The following is an 18697-nucleotide window of genomic DNA, read 5'->3' on the forward strand; positions in this document are numbered from 1 at the left end:
GACCAAGGCTTTGAGTACTTTATGATGTACTTAATCCCAGGGCTGGAGGGATAACTTAAGGTGATTGGTTGCAGTGTCCAGCCAACAACTGTTCCCCCACTGAGTGCAGCCATAAAGGCAATAAATAACAGCAGGGACATGAAAAGGAATGCTGAGTTTGCTTTTCACCAGAAAAATAACTATATTTTTACTCATGTTATTTCTTGGGAAAGGGATTAATTATTTTAAAATTTCGATTAGCTCATTGCTCCTTTCAGAGAATTAAAAGCTTCAAGCATGGATTGTCCTGTAATATTACATAAGGCAGGCAGATAGGTTGATGAAAATTAAATTAGTTTTAAAATAGCGTATGGATGCTATACAAATAAAAGCTTAATATGGAAAAGACGTTTTGAAGGTTTATACATGGCCCAAAAATGATGATGATATCATTTGATATATCAAATGATCTATCCTGATTTATCCTGATAGTCAAATGAAAGAGGATTGTGGTGTAATGGGTTGTTTTTCCAGACAACAGCCTGTATAGGCCAGTAATTCTAGTTAGAACATTTACTGAATCTTACACATAACATTTGCAAGAGAAGAAAATCTAGCTACAAATGTAATGTCACACCCTCAGAAAACATGACTTTCAAAAGTTCTTGCAGGAATTATACAAACTCAAAAAAATCTATTAACTTATTAGTGTTGAGAAATTGATCAAAGACAGCACTAGAAAATTCCCTGTAGCAATGCTGCTGGGGTCATAAATACCCTTGGAATTCATTACTGTTATTTCATAATGTCAGAACAGAAAAGGAAATTCATCATGCCTGGACTCTGTTAGGTTTTTATTGTTGTAAACATGGTAGCTGTGAAGGGAATATAGCAGTATTAAATCACATTTGATAACTGTTTCTTAGAGTAAATAGTAAAAACATTGCATTTCAGAAGAACTGCCCCCCCACCCCAAACACAAACAAAAAACCAGCAAAGCCACAACCAACCAAACTCAGCAAACCCTAAAGAAAACGTTTAAGGAAAATGCATTTGCTTTTGTTCTTGGAAGAGAGAAACAGAAAAAAATTAGAAAAATGATACATGGAATAGGTCCAAATTTTAAGCTAGTTTTATTCCATTTGTAAGATGTAAATTGTTCCATGACGCAGAGTTTGAAAAATGTCTTTATTGTACAAACACAGAAATGCTGGAGTATCAAGATATGTTTTTGAAGTTATCTGGTTTGTATTTCAGGACATCTTCTTTGTCTTTAATTTTTCCCAGGTGGAATTAACAGTCCTGAGCACACTACTCATGCTGAGAGCATTGCCAGTGACTCAGATTGACTCAGGACCTTAACGTATCAGCATTTTCCCTTCTAAATTATTGCTTTTATTTAAGTTAGAGTTATGCAGAATATCATCTGGAACTACTGGAACCATTTTTAAAATCTTAGTTTAATCTGAACTGAAACTGGAGTGACAGCTACAGATGACTGCACCTACTGATCATGTTCAGCTTATGAGATTTTTGCCTAAGCAAGAAATGAGTCCATTATAGCCCTAAGATTACCAATCATAAATGAGACTAATAAACCACTTTGTACACTCTCCTGTAATTTCTAGGAGCCATCAGTACACACCTAGGAAGGCAGCACAAACCCCAGACATTCTAACATCAGGCACGGCCTGGAGCACAGCCCAATGGATGATTCTCTCTTTGGCTGCTTTGTTTTTGGACTCCTGCTCCTGTGGCAGCTGCCCCATCTCAGCCACTAAAGCTTTAGCTCCAGGTTGCACCAAGTACCCCTTCCCCTTGATTTTGACCCAGGTCCCTGAGGATTGATTCCCTACTTTACCTGGAAGGACACAGGAATTCCCTCTCCAGCTTCCTCAGCCTACTCAGAATGTGATTTTGTTACCTGCCAGTGGTAGTGAACAACTCCAGACAAACACATCCTGTGTGTCCTGAACATTATCCTGATCCTTTCTCATCTGGCTGCTAGGATTGTATTGAGCTATTTCAAGGCCTCTGCTGTTTCTTAATGCATAATTGCTTAGGAAGCAATTAGAAGCTTATGCTATTTCACAAACTGGTGATATTTTACCCAACAATTTTTTGCAACAGGCAACTGTTCAAACCTAACTGGCACAGGACAAATGAAAAAATAATGCAATTGCAATGTTTGTAATAAAAATGCAATCTGTAAAGAAGGAAGAGAACACTGGGGGGTTTGGCATTGTAAACTGAAAGCAACATTGAAACCATTCCCGTTCCCTCTGCCACCTTTGCAACTCCTTAGCTTGCTGAGAAGCACAAGCACAGCCAGACTGTGCCCAGGGTACTCCCACAGTGAGTTTCTCTTACCTGACCCATTTTTCAGGTACCCATTTGCATCTACAGTGGTGTACATGATGTAAGGACCAGGCTGATTAACTCCAAAGGGCTACAAGGGGTCAAAGAAAAAGGCAGGCAATATTTTAGGAACAGAACAAGCTATAGTAATTAAACAGTAAACTGAAGAAAAACATTTTTACATTAAGAAATTCATTTTTTTATATCAAGAATTTATTTTTTATATTTTAACTTCAAAATCTTACAACTGTTTTGGTCATAGCATTATGTGGAAATCAATTTTCAAAATCACAGTAATCAGCTGGCTAAGTAATGTTTAGTTTCTCATGAAGAAAGCTCTACTATTCAGTCCTCTGGCAAAAGGTTTAATGTTTCCTTGGAAGCTATTAATAAAGTAAAACCCCCTAAAAATTAAAAGAAATAACTGCATGTTCTGGAAAAGCAGAGCATTTGATACCAAGAAAATGCACTATCTTGTTGGTATTTCTGAATTGAAAAATACAACACAAATTTCATCTTTTTTATCATTATTTAGCAGTAGTTAATTTAATTAATGAAAGTGATTGAACAGTTACTTGTCAAGTAGTGTTATCTATTTTAAGCAAATTTTCTTGAGGAGGAAAATGTTTTTAAGCATCAAAGTAAAGTCATGAGGAAAAATAAAACAAACAAACACCCAAGGAAGTTGTGCATTACTGAGGGATGAACCATAAGAAATGCACCCAAGTAAGAAAGGGTGGGAAGGGAGAGGATGAGAGACAACTGCAAGAACAGATTTTAAAGGAATTTTCCTTCTTTTATTTTTTTTTCCTAGTGCTGAATTCAAGCTGATATTAGGACATCAAATCCAACAGAGAGCTTTCAAGTAAGTTACAGAAGGAACACTAAAAGAGATGATGACATGTTTCACACCATGCCTCAAAAGTAGTAAGTTTAAACCATGAGAGTAAGTGATAATGATGACAGATGAGATCAAAGCCTGACAATAATAACTGATTAGAATGAAAAGTAAGGAGACCACAGAGGTGATGCTAATACAGATCTATGAAAGATGAGTGAATAAGGTGAAATTTAATTTTTTTTGGTGCCACATAGCTGTACTCTGGCAAAATGTGCCTTATGTTACTTTGTCAGAGAACTCCTATTACAATGGGAGCAATGGTGTTTCAGTGATCTCAATAATGAAATTTCCACCAACATCTGCTGTGAAGATTCGCTTTTTAAACCCTCGATTTTTGTAATTAAGTTAATGATACTATCAAACCTCATTATTTTACAACAGAAATTAAACCCCATGTCTCAAAATAGGCTTGAAGCAAAGGTTAGCCCCATTTGAAGCAGTTTTTCTATTTTCAAGTCAAAATTAAATTTGAAACTTTTGCAGAGCTAAAGTGCTTCTGCTACCTCTGATTACTCTAAGCTCTTCTTTCAGGCCAACTTTCACTGTGAACATTGCTAAACAATTTGCTAATTGGCAGTTTGGTGGGTGAGTTGCAGGTCTCTGGAGATGAATAAAATAATCTAAACAGAAAACACCACATGTGTATGGCTGTCTGCAGAATCATCAGAGCCCAGTGCACTTTTCCTTGGCTGTGCCACTGCTGGAGGTGGGCCCAGAAGTGGCTGCATCTACCCCACAGTCAGTTTTGCCTGGACTTTCTAAGTGCCCACCAAGACTTGGCACAACTCACAGTTTGGGCACCCAAGTTCCTCCTGTCTCTGGTACCTCCCAGCCCCCAGTGTGGGTAACAAAGCTCCTGCACAACAACCATCAACTGATTCCAGCTCTGAGCAGCAGCTGCCCAGAGTTACGGGTCTCACAGAAGCAGAAGTTGGCCAGTCATGACTTGGATTACACATTATTCCAGTCAATAGCTCTTTTAATATGCTGAGAGTTTTTGGTATAATTAGAGTTCAGCTGATTTGAGGCTAAACACTAAACAAGGCCATGGTTACACTTACTGTTATTTTCCGAGGGCAGTCATTCGAACAGAGGCCGCTGAGAACTGCAAGAACAAAAAGTGAGCATGTTGTGTTTATGTTCACAAACCATCTTAGAAGCACCACCTTTGGAATCTGGTAAAGTCTGGTAAAAGTGTCAGGTAGTCATTAAAACACAAAGAAAATAAATATCTTCTTTGTGATTTATGGTAATGTAATCAGTTGGAAACATACTTGGCAGAAATTCATCACTGTTTTACTCCACCTCACTGGTAAACCAGCTTCAAAAGGGCAAATTTCCCAGTTAGAAAAACTCCAAATTAAAACATTTGTAAAACAGTGAACTATACATTTTATTCATTATTCTTCCTTTCTAATAATTTAAAATACTGGCAGAGATTCAGCTTTACTGTTTTAACTGGTAAAAGATAAAGGCTTTTCCCTCTATACAAAGCATCATTTTAGAACTTGGTTTAAAGCAATTCAAAAAAGCTGTAACAAGCAAAAATCCCATTACCAATTTAGTCTATTAATTCAAAAGTATTATAAGCAGGTGTATATAATGCTAATTAATATCTAAAGCCTGTGACATTTGTTCCAATTAATTTTTTAAAACTTACTGGTTTGAAAAATCAGTTACATTCAGAAATCTCTGTTAAAAAACTAAATGAGGGACAGTGAAAGCCATCTGTTCTGTAAGCCAGGACATCCTGTCACACTGAGTATTAGAAGAAAACAACAAAACCCACACACATACAATAATCTAAGGTCCATTTTGGTGCAAAATTTGGACTTCTAATGACAACAGTTTGGTTGAGCAGCAGGCCAGCAATGGCCATGGGCAGGGACGAGGATGCACACCAGGTACTGAGGCCAGGGAAAAACATTACTGCTCCATGAATTATGGTATCACAAAGCAAACATGGCAGACAGAAAATGAAGATTTGGACCAGATTTGAGGGCAGGTCATCCTAACCATCAGGAGCTTCTTAAAGCATTTGCTGTCTTCTTTAAGGGTCCATTGAGCTAAGGGTACAAAATGTTTAGGACCAGGGAAATACTGAAAGGTGCATGTAAGATGTTCACAGTCTGATTAGAAATCACTCCCTGTGTGAGTCAGAAATGGCACTGCTCTAGTGAACAAAGTTTTCTAATAATTAGTGTGTGAATATTAACAATTGTCAAGACTCTTAAATTACCATTTTTTGCTTGTGATTTCAAAATGTTGAAATTTCTATATACAGTAAGATGTAATATTTTATGCAGTCCAAACCCCCCAATATCTGAACAGTTAAGGCAAATGTGTGTGGCAAAGCAGAATTTGAAGACTATATGCACCTACAGATAGACTTTCAACATTACAGCTTTAATTTTATCTATTAAACATAGGTGAGTCTGCAAGTGGATCCAACTCTTCCCATTTTGATGCAAAAGGGCACACTGAAATTTGCTGTTCAGTTTCACCCCTGGAACAAATTACCTGGCCAAGTATATTTGACATCAGTTATAATGAGCAAAGCTGTTCTCATTGTCCATATGCCAAATAAGTGAACACAATGCATTTATTGATACACTAAATCACACAAAGCACATTTTGTTAGAAATACTTTCCCCAATATCACAGCAAAAATATTTTTAGACTCTCATTAATTCCCATTTCCTGGGGTTTCTATGCAAAAATACTCACACCCTAAAAGGGTGCTAAAAAAAGGCTTGCCCCAGTTTTTAAGACAGATTTACACAGAGTGAATCAAAAAAGCATGTTGCAAATTACTCCCTTCCCCATTAAAATATCACACAATTGTAGTTCTGGTAGGGCTTTGTGAAGTGCAAGATTTTCCCAGAGGATTTTCTGCATGCTTTTGTGAATTACACTACAGATACATGGTATTATTTCAAAGAAGGCTTCCACCAACATGATAAATGATTAAACACTATCACGATGAGAACAGAGCTCAGGCTGTGGACAAAGTAATAATAGCATCAGCCCCCAGCAGTAGCTGCAGTTCTGTTCTCTTCTGGTGTGCAGAATGTGTGCTTTAGAGGATTGGGTGCATTTAAATAACATGAAGGCAAATACAATTTTTGAAGGTGAACCTCCAGTTGTTGCTACTGAGCTCTGTCTTCATAGGCTCCCATACAGCCTCATTTTTCACTCAATCTCAAAAAATCAAGCAAGACAGACGAGAAATGAGCTCAAAGCTCAATGCCTTTGCACTTGAAGAACACAGAAGGGCATGCAGTTAAAAATCCTAATTATGAATATTGTAATTTAACTGAAGCCTTTTAAACCAGCTCTCATTAATTCACACACCCTGGCCATGTTCATGGCCACTCTGCTCTCAGGGTAAGGTGTGGTTTGTGCCACGTGGATTTGGGCTGGAACACAGAAGTGACTCCCACAGGGATGCAAAGTGACCCTCAGAACAGAGGGTCCTACACCATGCAGGAGTCCCTGAAATGAAAGCAGCCCCTTTGGAAGGTGATTCTGCATCACTCCCACATGACACACACACATAAACTCCAGCAAAGCAGGCTTGCTATGGCACAGATACAGAACATTACCATAAGGTTTTCATAGGCAAAGGCTCAAATATTCACAATATCCCATTTTGACTTTATTGTGCATTGATAACTTACCAATAACTTTAACAAAATAGGCATCTGCTTCAAAGTTATTTTTCAATGTATGGATAGCAAAGTCCTTGTTGGAGTAGCCTTTGCTTAGCACAATGATATCCAAGATTCCCTGGAGGAAAAAAATCACAAGTTTACATTAGAATGCTTATTTACTCTTGGGAAAAAAAGCTGTGCAGCAAAGTTTACACCTTTGCTATTTATTTTAATATCTTGCAAACATTATGAATATCATGCAAACCAAGTTGGGATGGAGAGGGCCATCCACAGCTCAGTAAGGTCTGTGCAGGGCCCAGGGATGGGCACAGCCACACCCAGAGCCTGTTTGCTGGGTAAGGAGCTGCACTTACATCCTCATAGATGTCAAAGAAGGTGGCAACCACAGCATCCTTGATCTGATTGAGATCTGAGAGCTCCCAGAACACCCTGAACATGCGCCGCACGCTCTTGCAGCTCACGTTGTTGCATGGGACATTTTCTAGCAAAAATGCTTGTTGATTGCTGTAAAACATACATATATAATACATAAACCAACTTGAGACAAGTCTAAATTACAGAAATTTAAAAATATTGTCATTAAATAGTTTAAGTGCACTGGAGTTAGATGTAATAAAAGCTCAGCTAGCAGCTGCTGGGTACTTGAAAAATCCATGAGTACTTATGTGAACTTTACAGACAGAACTACAATCACTGTCATGCCTGACTCAGAACAATGAAAACAAGAAATAAATGGATCCAAACAAACAGGAGTAACTTAACCATTCAGTCAAAGGACTGAACATATCCTTACTTTATTCTGAAAAAACTACAAATGAACTTATCTGCCATTTTTCTTAATCCCTGCCACAGTCTGTCAGCTTAAACATTATTTAAAACATGTCCATGCTTTTTCATTATTGCATGACAGCTTCTTCCTATCCCAGGTCCATTAATACTTTTTCTTACACAGTGCATGTTTTAAGCAAATCTGAGATTAAACCAAACCTCTATTTGTATATTTTCCACTGTTTCAAGCAAAATACAAAACACAAACCCCAACCTGCTAAAGTGCAGTAAAAATAGGGCAATACAAACCAAGTTAGGCACTTGCTGACATGTAACACAAAGACAGGTGCAAAACTAAACAAGAAATGTAGAAACCAAGCAGAGTGCCTGGGCTAGTGTAGGAAAATCTCCCCTCTTAAGAGTATCCAATAGGTGCCTATGGGTCAGTGGGAGACACAAGGTTCCCACTCTCCCTGAGAATGTATCAGTGCTTCTGGAACTGGGAAAACCTCACACTTTACCAGCCTCCAACTCCTCAGGCAGGTTTGCATCCTGGGAGCCTGCTAAAATCCTTCATTGCCTCAGCAATGGAAACAGATGAAGTTTCCTCCTCTCCTTGTGGAGGCAGAGCCAGGAGCCAGAGCAGTGTTGTGTAAAGGCAGCTCAGCTGTCAGAGCCCAGGGCAACACCGGAGCCACGTCCTCAGTGTGACCCTGCACACGCTGCTGGCTCTGTGGGGACAGCGAGGTGGCTCCTGTGCCTCAGCAGCAGCCAGCATGCACAGGCACACACAGGCACTTCTCCTCAGGCAAATCACTGAATTAACTATGGCCAAAGGGAAATGAGGTCATCTGCAATATTCCAGGTGCTGCATTATCTGTATCTGAGAGCTCATAATCACAACTTGAAATTCTTAAGTGCTCACATTCATTTAATGTATTACCTAAGGACCACATCAGAATAGCCAACTCCAAGGTAAGGTGACAAGCTGAGCCACGCAGTTTTTTTCAATTTCTCTTTTTCATTATCTCAACAGAGCTTTTTAAAATTTGGACAAACTTTTACAAACACTCTTTCATTTTAAGACTCAAAGACTCATTCAGATTTTTTTAAATTGTCAGAAATTACTTAGATAATAATTAATAATGAAAGACATTTGCATTATACTCTGCACACTACTCAAGTCTAAGCTAGAAGCCTTGTGAATGGATAGACACAAGTAGCTTATTCACTACAGGAAACTTTTTTATTTTCTTTCCTTACAACTGAGAAAAAAGGAAAACATTAATCAAAGTGGCACTGAGTATGGAAATGCCACTTTCCTTCACCCTTCTGTATCTACAAGAGAAACAGAAGACAAACAGCAGGAAGAAAAAAGCAATCTGAAACCTTAAACAGATGCTGAAGACCCAAGAAATGCACTGTGGGAGAGCTCTCTTGTAGAGGAAATGAATTAATTCATAGATGTAGCATCCCCTGTCCCATGTGCCTGGGAGGAGGAAATGTTGCTGTGCAGGCCATGCTGCAGCCACAGGAGTTGCAGGCCCTGATTTTCTGCAGGGGGGAGAGAACCTGCTGTTCTCTGCCTCCTCAGCTGCTCGGGTTGTTCCTAGGATTTGGCCTGTGAGCTGCCAGTTGAATTCTTCTATGATTTAGGCCTGTGATACACAAGGATCCCTAGAACTGAAGTATCTACTGCCATGTTTCATTCTGATACATACTGTAATAAATAAGTGCAAGCTTACGACCTTCCTATTATTTTGAACAAAATTTTGAAGAGTTCCCATCAGAAAGAATCTCCCTGTAACAAAGATAATCATCTGCATCCTTAAAATGATAAAGCAATGTCCTTGAAAGCCTATAAAGACAGACACTACTGTAATGGTAAAACCTAAAAAATCAATGCTAAAGTGCTCTACAAAGTGTAACAGTCAATAATACCAAACAACTCAGCTTCAATGCTACAAGAGAGAGCACAAGAACTCTGAACTCAGACCAGCTCATTGCCCTTAACATGCCATTTGCAGCACTTCAGATACTGAGCTATACACACCAATCCACAGCTGCGGATAAATGGTGCACTACCCACAGCTTTATTCCAAAGGACATTATATCCCAATTTGGTCCCTTCTGACCAAAGGCATCTATGCAGGAAAGGGAGATTTTATAAGGCTTAACACCAAAGACAGACTGAAGACTTATTTTAGTTTTATTTTAACATATTCCTTTGCAATTAGAATTAAATATTTACTGCTAATTTCATACATCTCTCATGCTGTCAGTTTTAGGGTAATTCATTTAAAGTAATACCAGGGACATCTAAATCACCACTATCTTACTCCAGACGTTCAGAATAATTGAATTTGCCTCTGGTTTTTTAGATTTGCTCAATTACAAGGTGCTCATCAATCCTTCATTTAAAAGAAGTCCTCTATCCAACCTTCCTTCTGACAAGTGACAGCTAATAATGATATAGGAAGAGATAATTTGGTTGAATAAGAGTTCTTCCATATAAAGGATTAATATATATACATTAATTTAAAACTGAGCATGAACACCTAGAAAACTTTCTAGAAGTCTCTCATACTTATAAGTTTTTTATTCAGCTTTCCATATCCAGCTGCTTTTTGTCTCCAAGTTTCAGTCTTTACTGTTATCAACGTATCGGAGATAAAGTATTGTCAATTTGACCAGTGAAAAACATTCCCTTTGAATAAAAATGGATTTGAAAGACTTAGATTACATATTTACAATGCCAGATGCCAATTACTAGTGTCTAATTGGAAAAAATTGTTAAACAAAATTCCCTTCATCTAATTAGATGGGAGATAGATGCTTATAAACTCACATGCAGTACTCACAATTCCAATGTTACCAGAGTCAATTTAAAATCAGCATGTGAAAAAATGAATTCATTTAGGTAAGACAGGAGGTATAGGTGAACCAATTACTAACTACTGATAAAATCCCTTCACCTATTATTATTCTATATACACACACAATTTCTAATACAGAATTCATGTATATATCTAGCCTGAAGAAAAACCCATGGACTTGAATTCTAATGTGCAGGTTTTGACTCAAGTCAGAAGTTACAAGAATTCAGACTGAACAGATAAATATGTAAAGATCTACAGTGCATTCAGCACCTTCACCTGTTGGAATTTATTGAGTACCTGATGGAATTCATTGAGTCTTAATAAAGGTTCAACTCCCCACAATACCTGCAACCACAAGTGAGACTCCTTTTTGCTGTTTCTGGTAAAGAAATGTCCCTACACTGTCAGAATATTACACAGTGTAATTCCAAATCAAAGGATTATGGCAGGAGATGAAACAGCAGAGTCTTAAAACGGCTGTGGCAGTAATTGAAGCTATTGATAATTTTCTTGACTTGTTCACTGGGCAGGACACTAAACCAACATAATGCCCAACTGTGGTATCTTTATTTCAGTCTTTTGTAGGGATTTGTAAGGATTTGATCTGAAAGTACTTTCTTGAATTGTGATGGAGGCATATAATTGATTTTAATCCTTTTCTTCCATTATCATGTATTGGTATACCTTCAGATGAACAAAATTATTTCTGCCTGCTTTAATTTCTTTACATTACAGACAGCAAGTAGAAACCTAAACGATAGCACAGATTGAGGTCAAGAGTTTACAAAAATGCTTTTATCATTTAATCACAGTAATCAATCACTGAAATTAGATCTGTAGATGTAGCATGAAAGACTTCAGAGAAAGAAATAAACAGCTTGATCCAGAAGTGTTTAAAATCGATTAAATAAGGTTTTCATTTTAATTTGCTCTAATTTAAGGACAGCTTTTAATTTAATTCCCACACTGTTTTAATACTCTCCAATCAGCGACCCAGTTATACATTTTAAAAGAAAGTATTTGCCTAAGTCTCTCAGAACCAATGAATTATTATTGAATGTGTCATTTCATAGTGAGAGTAAAAAAAAAAGTGACTTTTGCTCCCATCTCGATCTACAAAGCATGCTTCCATTCCTTCTCTAGAAATACTGGATAGATACAATAGTAATATGCAATTTATTTCTTGATTTTTAGGTTACTTTACTCTGTTTTTGCCAGAATTCCTCAGTTTTCTGAATCTCCTTTTTAATAGTTTGTCACATCATCTGCCAGTGCTTTCAGTCCTTATGCCTTATTGTGTCACTCAACTTTGATGTCAAGTTTAAAAATAATTTTGAATGCACTCAATTGAATAAGCAAACAATTCAGAAGCAAGGAGAATAAAAGTGTATCAAGTAGTTCATTGCAACAAGACATAGGTGACTTCTGGGCTTCTACAGGAGTAACTATTTACAAACTGTTTAATGATTTTACATGACATTACATTGGTGTAATTATACTCCAGCCAGAGGACAGAGGCTCTTAAGACTTAAAACAGCTTCAAGTACATTTTTGAACTCCATACACCTTCATGCAGGCTATCCAGCTATCAGGATACACATGCTGTGTATCAAAACACAAAATTTCTGAGGCTTAGGCAAAAGCAAAGAAAGCAACTTTACAGCTCCCACATCACTGTGTTACTTTGACAAAGGGAAGGCAGGTTCTAGCTCACTCTCTGGACTCTGTGCAGTCTCTGCTCAATGACTGCTGAATAGAAAATGCAAAGTCCCAGCTGAGGAAAGCAGTGCAACACCTGACATTCAGGGCCTGAGTGCTTTAACTTTGCCTGGCAAGGTCTGGGCCCTACCAGCATCACCTCCTTCTCGTCTGCCATGTCTGAATAGAAACAGCTGCTCTGCTGTTATTTTAAGGCTCAGAGGTACAGACAGAGCTCAGCTGCTCACAGCCTTGTCATGAATCACATCATGTAGGCTGAACACAGGCACGCTACTCTTCAAACTGGGTCATTTTTAGGTGTGTCACTATCTGAAGAGTTCTAACACAAAAATGTCAGTGGGTTGACTCATGTTTAGGCAACCACTAGAAGACCTGAATTGACTTCTTGGACTTCAGCACCAAATTCTCTTACTATCAGATGCATCAAAGTGAGGTCCTCACTTGTTTTCTATATGGAGTATACATTCAAACTATGCACCCAAGATCATTCCAAATACCATGTAGAGGAAGATACCAAATGCACCTATGAGAGACTTATTCTGCTTTGTAATGCATTAGTGCAAGTATTTGTCAAGTAAGGAAGACATTAAGACTCCACAAAGCAAGGGTTAAAAAACCTTTTAGAAGTGATAACATGAAGCAAAAGGGAACAGCACAGATAAGATTCCATCCCTGCAGAGGCTGGCAGTCAGCTGTGCAGCACAGACAGACTGCCCTCACGTGCACATATCCTGCCTCTGCTGAGCTTCCCTGGCATCCTGGTCTCTGGGGCTCTCAGCTTTTCTCCCAAGTAAACAAGTCTATTCATCATCCCTGCTGTCAAGCAGAAGCATGTTCACATGCAAACATGCTGCTGCACTTGAAGGTAAAGATAAGGACATGGCAGCAGCAGCATCCCCAGGTGCCAGGTGGGAGCTGCCCACAGGCTGATCCGTTCCCATCACTGGCGGCACGAGCTCACCTACCCAGGTCAGCTCTTACATGGATCACTGACTCCTCTGTGTACAACAGGCTCCCTGAGAGCATCCCCACATGCCCTCTTCCACCTAGCACCAGATGGTAGCAGTAGAAAGTAGTGGGAAAGCAAGCAATGAAGAAAAAATTTTAAAAAAAGGAGGATGAGAAAATTACACAGAAAAATTTAATAAGAAGGGTTAGAAGTTTCTTTTTGGAGGGGCTTGGATGTGTGTGCTATTTTCAGTTCTCTTGGACAATGTAAAAATCACTGGTAAATTCCTGGTTCTCAAAAAGGGCAAAGCACTACTGGCTGCATTTTCCAGCAGTCACCAGTCAGTGCTCACTCCATGAGAGCACAGAACAGGTTCCCCAGCTCACACAGCCTGGTGTTACTAGTCAGCACTGACAGCTGAAGTCAGGAATTTACAGAAGATGATGTGGGAACAGAAAGGCAGAGAATCAGCCCCTAAGCTCTGGGAGGAGTGCCCAAGATGCTGCCTCATACTCCAGTCCCTGATGGAATTCCCCACCCAGAGTCCCAGGATGTATTCTGAATACAGCATGTAAATGCACTCTTGGGTTCAACAGAAAACACTTAGCAGAGATCAAAAGTCTTGTTCACTTGATAAAATGAATGAGATGCACTAAAGTTAGTAATTTCCATGACTGATGATTGAACATGAATCTGATAGCTTTATTTCTAGGTTTGCATTACCTTCCAGAAGTGTTCTTCAATATAGCAAGTGCATCAGGGTAGCCATCCATATTGTAATCTCCAATGTGAAGTGTAATTGGAAATGAAATTTCTGCTGAAGATTTGTCATTTTGATATGGTACAAAGCCCCAGACTGTGTCTTTATTTCTGAAGTCTTGCAAAACTGGAATCCACTGTAACATAAAACAACAACAACAAAAAAAAGAACAACAACGTAAAGAAATTAATTTTATTTATTTAAACAATGTAGTTCTATTTAAAACAGCTGACACCACATCATCAGGATTCTTAACCATTTACAAGTAAGGATTATTTCCTAAGTCTGTCACCAAAAGAAAAAAATAATTTGAAGTATTTTTTATGCACTCAGTTATTCCGGAATAGGAAAATATAGTTAAGGTTGTAAGAATAAATCCAGAATATGGAAACATTCAGGAACACCTTAACTGAAATTCAGGCTTGCCTGGAATTTCTACTAATCTTTAAATGTAGGTAAGACCAAGGTAAGACCAAACCATCAGGGCGATTAGATCTTGAGTCTCTTTTTTCCTCTGGAATTGCAAGGCAGTGCAATAGGCACCACTAAAGCTGAGGAGATGGAGCCAGGCTCTCTGCTGTGATACATGGCAGAAGAGCCAGAGAAAACGGTCAGACTGACACCAGGGAGGTTCTGACTAGGGATAAACAACCTAATTAAACAGCAAACGAGGCCCTGAGAAGTTGCAGGATCTTTGTCCTTGGGGGTTTTCAAAATCTGCCTGGGCAAAGCTCTAAACAACATGGTCTGAATTCAGTTTGCTCCTGCTTAAAGCAGAAGGCTGGATCTCCTAAGGTTCAATTCAGCTTGAACAATTTTATTATTCATGGATATTTAGAAGTTCAAGAGCTTCAATTCCCCTCTTATATCCCCAGAAGCATCAGATACTGAACTGTTTGATAAGAAATTAAGATTAAAGTATCAAACTGAGACTACAAAAGAAATGCAAAGTGTAATTTCTCCAGGACAGGAAATAGAATGCATCTGCACTTACTTTCCAAAGTACTGCCGAGGTGCTAAATAAAAATTTATCTTAATTAAAATCAAGGTAATTTTGCAAGTTAGTATGAAGCTGAAGTGGCAGGGTTAACATTTCAATGCTACAGAAAAAACCATCAGTGTCATTTTAAAAGTCAGGAGTAGTTTTATATGTCAACTAACTGACAATGCCTTCAAAAGGACAGAGGGGTGCCATCTTAAAGGATCACTATCACCAACATCAAAAGCACTTAACAGATCTTGCATCTCTCTCTCAGCCAAGCCTCAATTCAACTGTTTCAGGAAGCAGAATGAGATCATGGCAGTATCATATCCTGCCATGGAAAGGCTCCCTTGCTGCACAGTGCAGTGGTCAGCAAGACTCCTGCCACATGGTACCTGTGTGTGACACCGGACTGCTCCCTTGGGATTCCAAACCACCCCAGGCAGACGGGAGAAGCCCCCAGACGCCTGCAGCAGTGCACTGAGGGCTGCTGGGTGCAGCCATGGCTGAGGAGCCTGGGCCAGTCCTGCCTGTCACCGACACACCCCGCGTGTGCCACGGCCCCGAGCTGGATCTGACCGCAGCACCTGCTGCAAACTCCACCTGACAGCAAACACACTTGGACCCTCACACCCACAACATGCACGTGTCTCATTAGTTACTTGGAGGTGCTGAAGGCTTGGAAAAATCTAAGAAACAGAAAATAACGACAATACTCTCATCCTGAGGGAAATTTTTCAGAGGGTTGGATTTCTTAGCACTTATTTGTCATGCAGAAGACAGATGAAACAATATTATTGCAAAATAGTCTAATTTTGAAAAACAGTGATTGAAATCAGAACCATGAAATATAATATAGCTTTTCCTTTACATGGTATCATTCACACAGTCATTGCAGTAAAATCCAATTATATCCATCATATACTTTCTAAATGTTCCCAGGTATGGTAATACTATCTTAAAGAGACAAAATTAAAAATTAATTTTTAGGTAGAAATACAAATTTGTTTCTCTTTTCCCTCTATTCAGAGTGATTAATAGAATGCAGTTTCACATTCCTAAGGTCTACAATGAGATACAAAACAACAGGTGAGCACACCACCACCTATTGCTACCAAGCACCAGCACCCCTGACACCACAGAGCAAATCCATCCCTGCCACTGCAGCAGCTGTGGGACTTTTCCCAAAAGCAGCTCTGTAACATCCCAGAACATCAGCCTTGGTTGATGCATAAACAGATCACATCCCAGCACCAGCTGTGCCTTACTGACAGTTTAAATTTAGAGTAATCCATGCTTTTGGTGAAACTCCTTCTGTAGATTTCTACTACAAACTCCACTTTGTGTAATGTAATGCAAAATTAATTGTTCCTGTGCCTCGGGACATATAGTTAAGTACAAAAGTCAGAAAAATGAAAATGTGTTTGTCAACAATATAAATCTCCTGCTTATTTTGTATTTGATAATCCAGACAATTACTTTAAGCTTCATATTTGCTGTTAATAGGAAAAGACTAAAACTAATTTTTTAATTTCTAAGATAGAAATTGGAGGGTATAATGAGGACACATGAAGCTATTTTTTTTCAATTTTCTGATCATATGATTTCTCCTACACAGCTCAAATGAGAAAGACAAAAAAATTGAGTAAGTGTATTTTTAAAAGAAATTTTAAATGAACACATAAAATTCAGTCAGAGAAATCAGATTCACCAGATTGACTTCTTCCTTTTCTGTTAAATTCTTCTGCATAGCATCACTGCTAACATCACTTAAAACATTTATATAGATATTTTGGATCCTTCAAATAATGATTTGTAGGCTAACACAGGAAAAATATTTATGTGTTTGAAAATTTTAAACTCCTCAAACATTTGTTTTTCAAGAAGCAGAATGGAGAATGCTTTCCTGCTGGGAAATGTGAAAACAGCATCATTCTAATTTTGAAAAAGATGTAGGGATTTGAGAAAAATGTAAAGCTCCTTGCAGTCACTGTCAAGGGCTCATTTCTTACAAAGTTCACACTCTGCCATACATTGGGGAAGGCACTTCTCTCGCTCAAAAGCCTGTGAGCTGGTCTTTGAGCCCAACCTGTGGGATTAACATGTCTCTATTTTTAAATTATGGCCAGAAACCCAGGCAGCACAAAACCCACCCCCAGCCAGCTGCTGCTTCCAGGCCACAGAACGCAGGCAGGGAGCCAGCTGAGAGTCACAAAGCTGGGAAATGAGTAGCCCCTTCCTGGCCAATGCATTTCCTGGGAATGCCATGGATGAGCAGCAGGAGTGGCCTGAAAGAGCTGCCCCAGCACCAGCAGTACCCCAGGTCCTTTCCCTGGGGCTCCCTCTCTCAGTGCACTGCACACAGCAAATAACTCAGGATTTCAGCATGCATAAGGCTCTCAGTGCATGCAAGGGGCACCTGAATCCCTCAACAGCTGAGGAAATTACTGTGCTTTGCACCATTAACTTATGGTGTTCAAAGCCCAGAAGGTGACAATCCACAGCATTGGTTCAGAATCACAGAAGAAAGTAACCAAAGCAGTAGAAGTCATGTTTTCAATGCTCACAGCCCCCAGCTGCTTTCAGAAAGAGAAACAACTTAGAAATGATGAGAGGATCTTGCAGAAAATGACATTTATAAAAACTACAGCAGCTGAATCCATTTCCCCCTTTAAACTGCTACACAGGAATGAGGAAAAACTTCTGACATTGACTGAGTGCAGCTGATAATCGATGCTGCCACCTCCCTCCCTAGCCCAGAGAATGACACCATGAAGACCTGGGGTTTGCTGCAGCATGTACTGCTGTGCTCTACTTCAGACCTGCTCCATTTCCTAGAGGAATAAAGCTGTAACCTTCCTATTGTACAGAAAAAGGTTATGAGAACTATCAAGCCCACAAAGAAACTCTCAGATGAAGGGACTGAAATAATAGTGTTTGCCTCAGGAAACAAATGAAAAATCATACAGAATACTTGGCAAAATTAAAGAAGAATTAGTCATCTCTAAGAATATCACAGCATCTAGAGTTCCTACATTAAACAGTACCAAGGACTTCAAAACATTTCCCAGATTAGACTGTAGTTATTGCAGGTGAATTTAAAGAAGTCTGAGGTGTCCTAACACCTGCCACAATCTGAAACAGCATATAGGATTCCACTTGGATCTGACAGCAATTCTGCTGTTGCTATGGAAACACTCACATTCCTTTAAAACCTTAGGAGGTCTGTATCTCCTTAAGCCACTCATGTGTATTTTGCTGGCCTTTACTTCTGCTCCATCATCTGAAAGAAAAATTCTGAGATATTCCTAACACTTAACCCCCCCAACCAGCATCACATAAATTAAAACCTATGATGAAAGGTTATCCTTGAAATAATTCTCCTAGCTTGGCCTGGCTTTCCAGGAGCCATCCAGTTGGGCCAAAGACATCAGGAAAACTATCCTGACAGACAGGATCTTTCTGGAACAACTCCAAAGCCTGACAAGCCATTGCCTGCCTCTCCTCAGTGTAAGTTCTAGAGCCACTAATTGTACAGATGTGTGTTTCTGACTTTTATGCATTTCATCCCAAAGCATCACACACCATCATGGAACTGCAGTAACTGTTTCGGTTTGGTTTTATCAAATGCTACAGCAAACAAGCAAGAAAGACAGAACCAGGCCCAATAGGCAAAGTATTTTTTTATAAGACTGTAATCTCATTTGAGGTCCTTCAGATTTGAGATC

General features: G+C 39.0%; 1 protein-coding gene across 2 annotated transcripts in view; it reads right to left on the bottom strand.

Moving 5' to 3' along the window:
- ITFG1 (integrin alpha FG-GAP repeat containing 1) overlaps positions 1 to 18697 on the bottom strand; it is a 70101-nt gene that overhangs the window by 12778 nt on the left and 38626 nt on the right. For both annotated transcript variants that reach the window (XM_058813300.1, XM_058813299.1), the window contains exons 10-14: positions 13951 to 14123; positions 7266 to 7416; positions 6919 to 7027; positions 4300 to 4343; positions 2350 to 2428 (exon numbers count right to left, since the gene is read on the bottom strand). In XM_058813300.1, the coding sequence (XP_058669283.1) occupies positions 2350 to 2428; positions 4300 to 4343; positions 6919 to 7027; positions 7266 to 7416; positions 13951 to 14123 (556 nt within the window). The remainder of the gene's footprint in view (positions 1 to 2349; positions 2429 to 4299; positions 4344 to 6918; positions 7028 to 7265; positions 7417 to 13950; positions 14124 to 18697) is intronic.

This window comes from Ammospiza caudacuta, chromosome 13, assembly GCF_027887145.1.
Source record: "Ammospiza caudacuta isolate bAmmCau1 chromosome 13, bAmmCau1.pri, whole genome shotgun sequence".
Classification (NCBI taxonomy): Eukaryota; Metazoa; Chordata; class Aves; order Passeriformes; family Passerellidae; genus Ammospiza; species Ammospiza caudacuta.